This window comes from Lampetra planeri, chromosome 64, assembly GCF_965212315.1.
Source record: "Lampetra planeri chromosome 64, kcLamPlan1.2.h2, whole genome shotgun sequence".
Lineage (NCBI taxonomy): Eukaryota > Metazoa > Chordata > Hyperoartia > Petromyzontiformes > Petromyzontidae > Lampetra > Lampetra planeri.
In genome coordinates this window covers 798,134-813,033 of record NC_136170.1, presented here as the reverse complement: position 1 = coordinate 813,033, position 14,900 = coordinate 798,134, and the positions used below count along the sequence as shown (strand labels likewise).

At 51.7% G+C, this 14,900-nt stretch overlaps 1 protein-coding gene across 1 annotated transcript; it reads left to right on the top strand.

Annotated features, from left to right (window-relative positions):
* Nucleotides 1–111: 111 nt before the first annotated feature.
* Nucleotides 112–5,187, top strand: LOC144737048 (CD81 antigen-like). Its single transcript, XM_078619697.1, has 4 exons — nucleotides 112–265; nucleotides 1,370–1,473; nucleotides 2,160–2,243; nucleotides 3,413–5,187. Exons 1-4 carry the CDS (start codon nucleotides 112–114, stop codon nucleotides 3,473–3,475), a joined length of 405 nt encoding a protein of 134 aa, XP_078475823.1. The 3' UTR covers nucleotides 3,476–5,187.
* Nucleotides 5,188–14,900: the final 9,713 nt, after the last annotated feature.

The window sequence follows — 14,900 nt, the reverse complement described above, 5'->3', positions numbered from 1 at the left end:
GCTGTCCCCTCGAAGGCGGTAAAGCTCGGTAAACGTAGAATGCTGGGCCAACGTGGGGGCCAAACGTCAGGCAAACGTCGGGCGAACGTTGGCCAACGTCGGGCTAACGTAATGCCAACGTGGGCCACCATCGTTGGGGCTGTGGTCAGGATCCCATCTGCGGCCTGGTGGCCGCTGTCGGGCGTCTCACCACAGGGAGGAGCCGTGCACGGCTGTGGCAGCGGCCGCCTCTTGTGCGCCTGGAGGCACCACAGGTTCGAGTCCGGTTCCCCGACGGAAAACCCGGACGGACTTGTTGCGAACATTCCCCCAACCCACCAACCCCCCCCCCCCCACGTCGGTTGTAAATAGTTTATTATTTATTTATTGTGTGTCTCTTTTTTTTTACCGAAGCCGTCGCTCACTCGGAATTCCAAATATGGTGATAAAAAAAATACATTCCCCGCCCCCCCCCCACTCCTGTCGTGAATGAACTAAGTTGGCCACCCGGGTAAACATGCCAACAACGTTGGGGTCAGACGTTGGGTCAACGTTGGGTCAACTTTTGGGTCAACGTTGGGGGTCAACGTTGGGTCAACGTTGGGTCAACGTTGGGTCAACTTTGGGGTCAACGTTGGGTCAACGTTGGGTCAACTTTGGGTCAACTTTGGGTCAACGTTGGGTCAACTTTGGGTCAACGTTGGGTCAACTTTGGGTCAATGTTGGGTCAACTTTGGGTCAACGTTGGGTCAACATTGGGTCAACTTTGGGTCAATGTTGGGTCAACTTTGGGGTCAACGTTGGGTCAACGTGTGGGTCAACTTTGGGTCAACTTTGGGGTCAACGTTGTGTCAACTTTGGGGTCAACGTTGGGTCAACGTTGGGTCAACTTTGGGTCAACTTTGGGTCAACTTTGGGTCAACGTTGCGTCAACGTTGGGTCAACTTTGGGTCAACTTTGGGTCAACTTTGGGTCAACTTTAGGTCAACGTTGGGTCAACTTTGGGTCAACGTTGGGTCAACTTTGGGTCAACTTTGCGTCAACGTTGGGGTCAACGTTGGGTCAACGTTGGCCCAACAAGTTCCATGTTTTACTGGGCAGGGGGGCTCGGCAGTGGTAGAGCGAGCGGCTCCGAATCGGAGGTTGCGAGTTCAGTTCCGGGTTGGTGGTGGTCTCCGCTCACTCGGCCCATCATCCCTCCAGGCCAGGGTCGATAAAATAGTCACCAGGTCACAGGGGTGGGGGGGGGGGGGGAAGATCGACATGGGTTTGTCCGACGGGTGCTGCATTCTTCCCCCGACCATAGTAATGTGGAATTTCCGGATCGTTTGAGCAGCAGGAAAGTCGCGCGTGGTGTGTCACGAGACCTGTGATTGACAGCCGTGGTGAGGTCACGTGACCCTGTCGTTCACAGCTGGATTGCTGCGGGCAGCCGAAACTCAACTACAACCAGCCAGTTGTCGACTTACTCTCTGTCCACCGGAGTACACCAAGGTAACTGTCGTCACACTCACACACAGCATTTTTATATGTCTAAGTACTAATTACAACCGGGCAGACTTTAGGTCAACATGTAGTGCATCAATTCAGAGACGCGACTATGAGTTTATTCTAGCCCTCACGGGCACAGGGATAACGACAGCAGGGTCAGGGACAGCCGGCACGCTGCCTGGCCTACGATGCCGAGGACAGGAGGGCCCAAGGGCGATGACTAAGACGTAGACCAGGGGGTGGGGGAACGTCCGGCCCCGTGGGCCGTACGAGGCCCGCAGAATCATTTGGTGTGGCCCTGCCAAGGCAACCGCAGACGGGACTCGAAATTCAACAAATCTCGGAGCAAACCTGGCAAAGCAGTTGCCAGTAGCAGGCAACATCATCAACACCAGCTCACATCACACGCCTCGCCAAAGAGAGAAGCTGTTCCAGCCATCGCATTAGGGGCGAGTTAATGAAAGATGTTTGACCAAAATATAACAGGCAAATTTTTTAAGTTGATAATTTTGTATGGCCCCGCGAATGATGTTGTAAATATCCAAATGGCCCTTGGCAGAAAACAGAAATATCCAAATGGCCCTTGGCAGAAAACAGGTTCCCCACCCCTGACGTAGACAATGTGTGCGTGTGTGCACGTGCATGCCCGCGTATGTTCTTGACTTCCTTTCTTTGCTCGCTTGCCGCAGAACTGCGTGGACGAAATCCGCAGCTTCCTCGGGACGAAGGTTTACATCGTGGCCGGCCTGGCGCTGGGGGTGGCAGTCATCATGGTGAGCACACGGGGGGGGGGGGTGAGGGGGGGTGTGGTGGGGGGGGGGGTGATGGTCTCACCCCAAACCGACGACAACAACCACAATAACAACAGCAACGAGGACAAACGTCGCGACGTAGTAACTAACAGGGATACGCGATCACCGAGGGATTTACGATCGCGGAAATTGAAAACAAGGTGAGGCCCCATTGAGCTGTCCAGCTCTTTGTCAGGAGCGACCTGCCTGTCGCAATGATAGCTCAACCAAGTGGCCTACCGTCATCATCGTCTGTAAAATTTATTCTAAATGTGGAATGGGAAAAACCGGAGGACCCGGAGAAAAAATCCACACAACCACGTTGAGCGAGAGAGACACGCAAACTCCAAATACACAGCAGTAGCAGCAGGCGTCAGGGTCGGGATCGAACCCACGACCTCCTGTATACCAGGCGAGGTAGTTAACATCTCCTAGCCACCGTGATGATGATGAAAGAGACACCCAAACTCCAAATATACAGCAACAGGAGTCAAGGTCGGGATTGAACCCACGACTTCCTGCAGACCAGGCGAGGTAGTTAACATCTCCTAGCCACCGTGATGATGATAAGAGAGAGAGACACGCAAACTCCAAATATACAGCAGCAGCAGGCGTCAGGGTCGGGATCTAACCCACGACCTCCTGTATACCAGGCGAGGTAGTTAACATCTAGCCACCGCGCAAGATGACGCCCCCACATGCAGTTCCCACCTCTTGCGGAATCGTGAGAATGCCGTGACCACGTCCCAGTTGTTTTTATCTCAAGAGGTGGCAACCCCTCGCCCCACCCACCCTGCTCACTTCCGCACGCGGTGGCCGCACATTTTTATTGTCGCGTTCCCGGTACGATTTCATCGCCACGACATCACCACTCGAAAATACAAGTGCCTCGTGCATTGGGGAAACTGGGTGGATGACGTGGTTCCTTGCGTGTGTGCGTGTGTTCGTGTGTGTGCGTGTGTGTGCGCGTGTGCGCGTGCGGTGTGTGCGTGCGTGTGTGCGTGTGTGTGTGCGTGCGTGTGTGTGTGCGCGCTTGTGTGTGTGTGTGCGTGTGTGTGCGTGTGTGCGTGCGTGTGTGTGTGCGTGCGTGTGTGCGTGCGCGTGTGTGCGTGCGTGTGCGTGTGCGCGCGCTGTCTTTTTTTTTTTTGCAGATCTTCGGCATGATATTCAGCATGGCCGTCTGCTGTGCCATCCGCAACGACAGCCCTTACTGAGAAGCTTTGCCAGCGTCTCGGCACCAGCTAGGCCAACATTGGCCCGGCAAGCTTTAGCCTGGCCACGGTCTGGCCTAAAGCCTCGCTTTATCTGGCTTGGCCCATCTCAGCCCAGAAACGTCATGCCCAGCCGCGTTCGTCCCAGCCCTAGCAAAGCCAAGCTCAGCCTAAGCCTGGCCTGCCGAAGCCTAGTCCAGGCCGGACCAGTGTTGACAACCGAACAATTTTTTGGCACTAGATTTAAACGACTATATGAGTTTCGATAGCAACAAAAAATTTAGTTCTCGTCAGTCTACCGAGTGTAATACTGCGCGGAATATTGTCGAGCGACACGGTTTCCAATGAAGGTATCCCTTAAGGATCCCGCATCATTTTACCTGTCACCACATTCTCCGGATCGTGTGACACTTTTCGGAAAGAAACGCCCAAGTTTGTTCCCAGTCAGAGATGAAATTACGCGGATCTGGTCACGCACACACACACACGTGTACTAGCAAACACACGTGTACTAGCTAACACACGTGTACTAGCAAACATACGTGTAGATGCAAACACACGTGTACGCACACGCACACACAAACATACTCACACACGTGTACGCCCCCCCACGTGTAACACGCAAACACACGTGTACATGTAAACACACACACGTGTAGATGCAAACACACACGTGTACGCCCACCCACATGTACACCCAAACACGCACATCTGCCGGATTGCAAGGCGCACCACCAAACGTTTCCTCTGGAACACAGGAAGCAAGTGCGTGTTGTAATCTGGAGAATGCGGTAACGCTGCCTCAGTCGTCAGCCGGCGTTGCTGGCAACTTGAGAATGCCTGCCTAGCGACGTCAAATCAGCTGCCTGAGGATCACTCGGCGACTTCCTCAGCCTTGTCAAGACCACCGACTCAAAAGAACTGAATGTGCCCCATTGTCGTATTAGTTTATCGTCATTTGCAGATTGTGATTGGTCGTTGCCCCCAGGGCCGTTTGCGAGTGGGGTTCCCGGAGTATCATGGCCGGAGCCTTCTCCACACGCGGGGCCTCCCAGAGGCGCATGACAGCGGCTAACGACTCGTGCCTGTGCCGATGAGTCCCGGTGAGGATGCAGCCGATTAGCGCGGTTGGCTACGTTCGGTGCGAGATAACTTGGGACGTGCATTCTGCAGGTTGCTTGTGTCTTTGTTTCACTTCTATCCGCGGAATGGCCGTGTTATCCCAACTTATTTCTTCTAACTGCTCGTTGTTGTTGTTGTGGTGTTTAATTTGTTGTTCTGCCCCCTCCCCGTCGCGCCTCCGATTTGGCCACGGTTGCCTACGTACGGCGCGCAAGATGACTAAACGGGCCACGCATTCGGTTATTTTGGTGGTGACGGCGGTTCCGGACACAGCCTTCTTGCCCGTTGTTCAATCTTATTTAAGCAGTTTCGCAAGGGGGCTGCCGGGGTCCTGAGCAAAGCGAGCAAAGCCGAGGCAGCCAGCCAGCGTTGTCGGCCGAGCAGCCTCGGAACAAACTTTTAAATTTAGTGTTTTTATAGGAAATGGACTCTACCGATATGCTGAGTAACGGGAGAGGAAATCTAGAAACGCAACTGCGCAGCAGCAAATGTTGCTTTGCGACAAAACGAGAAAGAAAAGTGCCTTTGCCGTTTTATTTTTTAAGAAACTCGAGTCCCGATGAATCTTGAAAGCATATAAATGATGTATACGATTGTTTGCACGGTGCTGTTTTGTGCGTGCGTGCGTGTGACACCGAGAGCGGCAGGCAAAATGTTGCCTTAAGTTTCTGTTTATTTTTGGAACGTTTTTAAAGTTGGGTGCCCCGTGACCCGAGGGTGAAATATAACTTGACCCGAAAGGTCAAGTGGGGGTGGGGGAGAGGGGCAAACGTCTAAAAATAATCTTGATTTGAAGTTTTCGTGACTACAGGAATCCATACTCGTTGGTTCTTTCGGTAAAGTCACGTGGGTAGAAATAAAATAAAAAATAAATCACGACGTTTCGATTGCAACACATGCAATCGTCATCAGGTGGTAAAACCACAGGAAAAAAAAGGTTTCCCCCCCAATATATATTATTACGGCCTTGCCACCACCACATCACCACCACAACCAGCATCACACCACCACCTTCAACTCCCCACCACCACCTTCACCAACTCCCCACAACAAGCCCCACCACGTTCACCACAAGCACCACCACCACACCACCACCACCTTAACCAACTCCCCACAACCACCACCACACCACCACATTCACCAACTCCCCACCACCACACCACCACCACACCACCACGTTCACCATCACCACTACCACGTTCACCACCACCACCACACCACCACGACGGCGACACGAGGCACGGAGCCGCAGACTCGCCCACGCCCCAAGCCGGTGGCGACGTCTCATCGGGGGCGACTCGCACACACATACATACATACACTCACATACACACTCATACACACTCACATACACACACACACTCACACACTCACTCACATACACACACTCGCACTCACACACGCTCACTCACACACGCGCACTCACACACGCTCACACACTCACACACACGCACGCACGCGCACTCACACGCACACACTCACACTCGCACACGCACTCACACACGCGCACACATGCTCACACATACGCACGCGCACTCACGCACACACACATGCACACTCACACAAACACGCACGCACACACTCACACGCACCCGCGCGTGTCCGAGGAGCGCCCTCGTGACTCCTCGCTCGAAGCCGTCGACGCTCCGCGAGCTGCCACGTGCCCCGCGTGACGCGCAGCTCTCGGCCCGCGTCACGTGCCCCACGTGACGCGCAGCTCTCGGCCTGGGTCACGTGCCCCGCCTGACGCGCAGCTCTCGGCCTGCGCGTCACGGGTGAGTCCCGCGGGGGGGGTGGAAGAACAGGATCGCGACGGCGCTGGGGGGGGGGGGTGGAGGTGGGGAGGGTGGGGGGGGGTGGAGGTGGGGAGGGTGGGGGGGGGGTGGAGGAGGTGGGGGGTGGAGGAGGTGGGGGGGGTGGAGGTGGGGGGGGTGGAGGAGGCTGGTGGAGGAGGTGGGGGTGGTGTTGGAGGGCAGGAGGAGAATGGTTGCGGCAGGAGCGATGCCCCCAAGGATGAGAGGAGGAGGGGGTGGAGGAGGGGGTGGTGAGGGGGTTGAAGAGGAGGTGGGGGGTGGAGGAGATGGAGGAGGTGAGGGGGTGGAGGAGGTGGTGGTGGGTGGAGGAGGTGGGGGGGGAGATGGAGGAGGTGGGGGGGTGATGGGGTGGAGGTGGGGGGTGGAGGAGGAGGTGGGGGTGGTGTTGGAGGGCAGGAGGAGAACGGGTGCGGCAGGAGCAATGCCCCCAAGGATAAGAAAAGGACGAGGGGGAGGGAGGAGGAGGGGGGTCCCTGACACCCCCCCCCCCCAGGTGCGTGACGTCATTTATGGACGGCCCCTTTTCTCTCCGGGCATTTGCCGGTCACTGCGACCCACAAGTCGATTGCCACATGGGGGGGAGGGTGGGGGTGAGAGAAAGGGGGGCTGGGGTTCCATTTTATTTTTAAAGCGAAACAAAAACAATCGCCAAGAGACGAGAATCTGCCTCGAAATAGAGAAAACACAATAACACGACAAGACGAGAGGTTTTATTTAAAAAATAATGTTTAAAAAATATATCAATTTTTACGATATAATATAGTGTTGTCGTCAGTGTGACATTAGTATACCAAGTTTGCAGTCGATACCACATTGGGAAGTGGGTTAAAATTGAGTTACAAGATTTGAGGCTACGACAACAACAGGCAGAGTGAGTTAATAAAACAGGAGAACGTCACCCTCTTCATTCATAGACGAGTTCCTGCCAGCATCATCGTCGTCCTCGTTGAAGAGGTAGTAGCATCATCATCATCATCTGTTAACATCATCATCATCGTTCTCCTTGTTAAAGAGGTAGTGACATCATCATCATCTTTTATCATCGTCATCAACGTCGTCATCAACATCGTCATCAGCATCGTCATCAGCATCGTCATCAACATCGTCATCATCAACATCGTCATCAACAACGTCATCAACATCGTCATCAACGTCGTCATCAACATCGTCATCAGCGTCGTCATCAACATCGTCATCAGCATCGTCATCAACATCGTCATCAGCATCGTCATCAACGTCGTCATCAACGTCGTCATCATCATCGTCATCAACATCGTCATCAACGTCGTCATCATCATCGTCATCAGCATCGTCATCAACATCGTCATCAGCATCGTCATCAACGTCGTCATCATCATCGTCATCAGCATCGTCATCAACATCGTCATCAGCAACGTCATCAGCATCGTCATCAACATCGTCATCAGCATCAACATCGTCATCAGCATCCTCATTAACATCATTAGCATTATTAACATCGTCATTAGCATCCTCGTTAGCATAATTATTAGCATCATCATTAGCATACTTAACATCGTCATTAGCATCCCCATCAGCAGCATTGTTAGCATCATCATCGGCATCATCATTAGCATAATTAACATCGTCATTAGCATCGTCGTCCGCCCTGTAGAAGAGGTCGCCGCCCCCGCTGCTGCTGCTGCCCCCCCGTCCAGAGACATCCACCCCGGGGGAGATTGAAGTCCTCCTCGGGGTGTCGCTGTTCGTTTGGCCTCACGTGGTGTGATGTTTTAACTCTCCTGTCCACCCGGCGGCACTCTCAGGGTGACGACGCATTGACGTGCACTGCAAGTCGATGGCTGGGTGGGGGGATTAGTGGGCTAGTGTGGGTGGGGGAAGGGTGAGAGGGTAGGTGAGAGGGTGGGTAGATAAGTGGGTTAGTGTGGGTGAGTGAGAAGGTGGGTGGGTGGTAAGTGGGTGGGTGGTAAGTGGGTGGGTGGTAAGTGGGTGGGTGAGAGGGGATGTGGATAAGTGGGTTAGTGTGGGTGGGTGGGCGATTAAGGGGATAGTGTGGGTGGGAGGGAGTGTGGGTGGGTGAGTGAGAGGGGAGGTGGTGGGTAGATAAGTGGGTTAGTGTGGGTGGGTGAGTAGGTGAGGGAGTGGGTGGGAGAGTGAGTGAGAGGGTGAGTGGGAGAGTGAGTGAGAGGGTGAGTGGATACGTGGATTATTGTGAGTGGGCACAGGTAAGTGATTGGATGGTCCATGGATAAGTGTGTTTGTAAATGGATGAGTGACTGAGTGGGTGGATAAGTGGTTAATGAGTGTGAGTGGGTCGGTGAGTAGGTGAGAGGGTGGGGGGGAGTAGGTTTGTGAGTGGGTGGGTGGCTGCGTGGGAGTGGTTCAGCGGCTTCGTGTGAGTGGGTGAGAGAGTGAGTGGGTGTTTGGCTGGGTGGATGGGTGAGTGAGTGAGAGGGTGAGTGGCTGGGTGAGTTAGTAAGGGTGAGTGGGTGTTTGGCTGGGTGGATGGGTGAGTGAGTGAGAGGGTGAGTGGGGGAGTGAGAGAGTGAGTAGGTGGGGTGAGTGGCTGGGTGAGTGAGTGAGTGCCTGGGTGAGTGGCTGGGTGAGTGAGTGAGCGAGAGGGTGAGTGGCTGGGTGAGTGGGTGGGGTGAGTGTCTGAGTGAGAGGGCGAGTGGGTGAGTGGCTGGGTGAGTGGGTGGGTGGGTGAATGGGTGGGGTGAGTGGCTGGGTGAATGGGTGGGGTGAGTGGCTGGGTGAGTGAGGGTGAGTGTGGGTGAGTGGGTGAGTGGCTGGGTGAGTGAGGGTGAGTGGATGAGTGTGAGTGGATGGGTGGGGTGAGTGGCTGGGTGAGTGAGTGAGGGTGAGTGGGTTAGGGTGAGTGAGGGTGAGTGTGGGTGAGTGATCGGGTTGACACCTGTCCTAGTTTTCCCACGATCGTCCTATCGAGTGAGGCAGCTGCTGCCCATTTACATCACGCGCCTTGTCAGTCGTGTAAAAGTAATAATTCACCACTCAAGCCAAAGACAAAGATCCCCCGTATAGTCTTAGCAGACTTTTAGGGCAAGCGCTGTTGGCGTGTGGCACCTATGAAGGCGGACACAGTACAAGGAAGGGGGTGGGTGGCCAGCACCACGCCCGGCCGCCTTTGTCTTCCCAGTGGCGATGTTTACACCACACCGCAACAGGTACACATTTGAGGCCGGGGAGACCCATGACTTTAGGGGAGACCCATGACCGATTCAGATGATCGTCACTGCTGTTGGTCGCAAGGTGCGCCACCACTCCACACTTAAGTTCACACAAACTCCACTCACTCACTCTGTAGAACAGGGGGAGATCATACAAACTACACTCACTCTGTAGACCAGGAGGAGATCATACAAACTCTACTCACTCACTCTGTAGAACAGGGGGAGATCATACAAACTCCACTCACTCTGTAGAACATGGGGAGATCACACAAACTCCACTCACTCTGTAGAACATGGGGAGATCACACAAACTCCACTCACTCTGTAGAACATGGGGAGATCACACAAACTCCACTCACTCACTCTGTAGAACAGGGGGAGATCACACAAACTCCACTCACTCACTGTGTAGAACAGGGGGAGATCACACAAACTCCACTCACTCACTGTGTAGAACAGGGGGAGATCACACAAACTCCACTCACTCACTCTGTAGAGCAGGGGGAGATCACACAAACTCCACTCACTCACTCTGTAGAACAGGGGGAGATCACACAAACTCTACTCACTCACTGTGTAGAACAGGGGGAGATCACACAAACTCCACTCACTCACTCTGTAGAACAGGGGGAGATCACACAAACTCCACTCACTCACTGTGTAGAACAGGGGGAGATCACACAAACTCCACTCACTCACTGTGTAGAACAGGGGGAGATCACACAAACTCCACTCACTCACTCTGTAGAGCAGGGGGAGATCACACAAACTCCACTCACTCACTCTGTAGAACAGGGGGAGATCACACAAACTCCACTCACTGTGTAGAACAGGGGGAGATCACACAAACTCCACTCACTCACTGTGTAGAACAGGGGGAGATCACACAAACTCCACTCACTCACTCTGTAGAACAGGGGGAGATCACACAAACTCCACTCACTCACTCTGTAGAACAGGGGGAGATCACACAAACTCCACTCACTCTGTAGAACATGGGGAGATCACACAAACTCCACTCACTCTGTAGAACATGGGGAGATCACACAAACTCCACTCACTCACTCTGTAGAACAGGGGGAGATCACACAAACTCCACTCACTCTGTAGAACATGGGGAGATCACACAAACTCCAATCATTCTGTAGAACATGGGGAGATCACACAAACTCCAATCATTCTGTAGAACATGGGGAGATCACACAAACTCCACTCGCTCACTCTGTAGAACAGGGGGAGATCATACAAACTCCACTCACTCACTCTGTAGAACAGGGGGAGATCACACAAACTCCACTCTGTAGAACAGGGGGAGATCATACAAATTCCACTCACTCACTCTGTAGAACAGGGGGAGATCACACAAACTCCACTCACTCACTCTGTAGAACAGGGGGAGATCACACAAACTCCACTCTGTAGAACAGGGGGAGATCATACAAACTCCACTCACTCACTCTGTAGAACAGGGGGAGATCACACAAACTCCACTCTGTAGAACAGGGGGAGATCATACAAACTCCACTCACTCACTCTGTAGAACAGGGGGAGATCACACAAACTCCACTCTGTAGAACAGGGGGAGATCATACAAACTCCACTCACTCACTCTGTAGAACAGGGGGAGATCACACAAACTCCACTCACTCACTCTGTAGAACAGGGGGAGATCATACAAACTCCACTCACTCACTCTGTAGAACAGGGGGAGATCATACAAACTCCACTCACTCACTCTGTAGAACAGGGGGAGATCATACAAACTCCACTCACTCACTCTGTAGAACAGGGGGAGATCACACAAACTCCACTCACTCTGTAGAACAGGGGGAGATCACACAAACTCCACTCTGTAGAACAGGGGGAGATCATACAAACTCCACTCACTCACTCTGTAGAACAGGGGGAGATCACACAAACTCCACTCTGTAGAACAGGGGGAGATCATACAAACTCCACTCACTCTGTAGAACAGGGGGAGATCACACAAACTCCACTCTGTAGAACAGGGGGAGATCATACAAACTCCACTCACTCACTCTGTAGACCAGGGGGAGATCATACAAACTCCACTCTGTAGAACAGGGGGAGATCATACAAACTCCACTCACTCTGTAGAACAGGGGGAGATCACACAAACTCCACTCTGTAGAACAGGGGGAGATCATACAAACTCCACTCACTCACTCTGTAGAACAGGGGGAGATCACACAAACTCCACTCTGTAGAACAGGGGGAGATCATACAAACTCCACTCACTCTGTAGAACAGGGGGAGATCACACAAACTCCACTCACTCACTCTGTAGAACATGGGGAGATCATACAAACTCCACTCACTCACTCACTCTGTAGAACATGGGGAGATCATACAAACTCCACTCACTCACTCTGTAGAACAGGGGGAGATCACACAAACTCCACTCACTCACTCTGTAGACCAGGGGGAGATCATACAAACTCCACTCTGTAGAACAGGGGGAGATCATACAAACTCCACTCACTCTGTAGAACAGGGGGAGATCACACAAACTCCACTCTGTAGAACAGGGGGAGATCATACAAACTCCACTCACTCACTCTGTAGAACAGGGGGAGATCACACAAACTCCACTCTGTAGAACAGGGGGAGATCATACAAACTCCACTCACTCTGTAGAACAGGGGGAGATCACACAAACTCCACTCACTCACTCTGTAGAACATGGGGAGATCATACAAACTCCACTCACTCACTCACTCTGTAGAACATGGGGAGATCATACAAACTCCACTCACTCACTCTGTAGAACAGGGGGAGATCACACAAACTCCACTCACTCTGTAGAGTCGTACCCACGCCACCTTCTTGGCACAAGCGTCACCGCCGATGTCGACCGTGACCCCCAGCCGGTGCGTGGGTGCCAAACGTTGCCAAAACGTTGGGCTAAAAGGGCAAATCGCAGCACGCTTGGTCTGGTCGGCAATGCTTGGAGTTTGACTGTCGGTCCGTGAAGTCGTTAATCCCGCAGCCTAAGCAAACTCGAACGCTTTTGTCCGCTCTTGAATTATTCTTCTTGGTTCGTTCGGTAAAGTCACGTAGAAGGGAAGTAATAAAATAATAAAAATAAAACATAATAAAACAATTCTCACGACGTTTCGGCCACAACGCAAGCAGCCGTCCTCAGGCGAAGAATGAGACATTATCAAGCTAGGAGCTTATATAGGTGTAGCGAGGAGGAGCGCCTACACCTATATAAGCTCCTAGCTTGATAATGTTCTCATTCTTCGCCTGAGGACGGCTGCTTGCGTTGTGGCCGAAACGTCGTGAGAATTGTTTTATTATGTTTTATTTTTATTATTTTATTACTTCCCTTCTACGTGACTTTACCGAAAGAACCAAGAAGATGAATCCCTGCAGTCACGAAATAAGCTTTAAATCGAAATCTTGAATTATTGTGGCGCGTTTAAAAAAAAACCCAAAAAGTTAACCCGTAAAAACAAAGTTTTTCACTATAAATCCTTCATATGCGTGGCATCGGTTTTGTTTTATTATTCATTTCTGTTTTTCTTGAGTAAGAGTTTCATTTTTATCACATTGGTATTTTAAATTAAATATGAAAAAAAAAATCCTAAAAGGTGGAAAATTTTGGGAAAAAAATTTCACGAAAATAAATTGTCACGCACAACGAGTCTGTGTGCAAAATGTCTGCTCGATTGGATCACGGGAAGTGGGTTAAAAAACGACCGAAAGATTTGCACGGTCGTAAGCGCGCAAGCAAGCAAGCAAGTGAACTTAATATAAAGGATTTAAAAAACACGATTCCAGTTGTGAGCAACTTTCTCGCAACTGGTTGCGGAGACGCCCACGTCACGAGCGATTCGGGTTGCGTGCAACTGATCGCGCGAAGTCTGCTCGCTTACGGGCAACTTTTGACGCAACAGTCAGTGGAAGGCCCTGCAGGGGGTGGGGATCGTTCGTTGTTGACTGACCAGGCAGCCACAATGTTGTGATGCTGCTGCTGCTGCAACACAATGTTTAATGGGACCTCCTTTGCAAGTATCATCTGGTCGAACACCATGTGAGACGAGGCTCTAAAGAAAGCTGTCTCTGGTGTGGACCAATCAGTTTCAAAGACAATGCATATATTATCAGAGTGTTGTTTTTTGTTTGCATTTGACTGCGAGTATTGTGGTTAATGTAGTAAGCATGATTCCTTGCGAAAGGTGTCAGTTTTGTTGCCAGAAAAAAGGGGGAAAACCCTATTAGTTACAATGTTGTTCACCATCACGTGGTAAAGCAATTAATTTACACGTTACCCCCCCCCCCCCCCCCCCCCCCATTTAATGATCTTAAGCTGAATATTTTCCCCAGTGAGGTTTATTTAAAAGAAAAATGAATAAGCGGTGGGAAAAAGCATGTTCGGGGTAAAATTCATTGGTGGTGGGTGGAGGGGTCACAACACATCTGGACCAGTCTGGCACGTGGCCCCCTGCTGCCTGCTGCCATCTGCTGGCTACTAAAGAGTGGAACCTCAAAGCGACACAAATGTTGTGTCTGACGAAGGGGGGGGGGTCAAAAGTCATCCAAAATCGCGTGACGTCATTTATGGACGGCCCCAAGTATACAGCAGCAGCAGGCGTCAGGGTCGGGATGGAACCCACGACCTCCTGTATACCAGGCGAGGTAGTCAACATCTCCTAGCCCCCGTAGCGCCCCTAATAACCCTAAAAGTATACCTAGTAAACCATCCCATCCCACAATTGCAACCCTGTCTCTTATCTACTACTCACTTACAGTTAAACAAAAAACATAGTTCAGTTTGAGTTCATATTCTGGGTTATTTCGGTAAAGTCACGTAGAAGGGAAATAATGAAATAATAAAAATAAAACAATAAAATTCTCACGACGTTTCGATTGCAAAACAAGCAACCATCATCAGGTGTGAAAACCACAGCAGCCGCAAGAACCAAGAATATGAATCCCTGCAGTCACGAAAGCTTTAAATCGAAATGTAGTTTTGAGTTTAATCATTTTTAGTGATTTGTTCACATTTCCTATACTTTGCACTCTTATCGGTGTATTTTTTGGTATCGTTTGTTGTCGTAACGCGCTGACCCCGTGCCTCTACTGGACATCTGTGAGGAAAAAATAATAATCTTTGTAGCTCATCGGATTTCTGCAGGATCGAGAAAAATATAAAAGTCAATCTCGTAACTCGTTACGTCTCCCGCGGTGACGTCATCACGCACACGCCGCGGTGACGTCACGCAGCGGCCTGCTGGGAACGCGGTGACGTCATCACGAACGTGGTGTACGTGGTGACGGCATCGCGCAACCCCG

Bases quoted from the DNA above. Each gene is read 5' to 3' on its own strand.
- LOC144737048 (XM_078619697.1), top strand. From the start codon at position 112: ATGCCAACGTGGGCCACCATCGTTGGGGCTGTGGTCAGGATCCCATCT. The intron at 266-1,369 runs GTTCCCCGACGG...AGCCGTGGTGAG, and splicing joins GCACCACAGGTTCGAGTCCG to GTCACGTGACCCTGTCGTTC. The intron at 2,244-3,412 runs GTGAGCACACGG...TTTTTTTTGCAG, and splicing joins TGGGGGTGGCAGTCATCATG to ATCTTCGGCATGATATTCAG.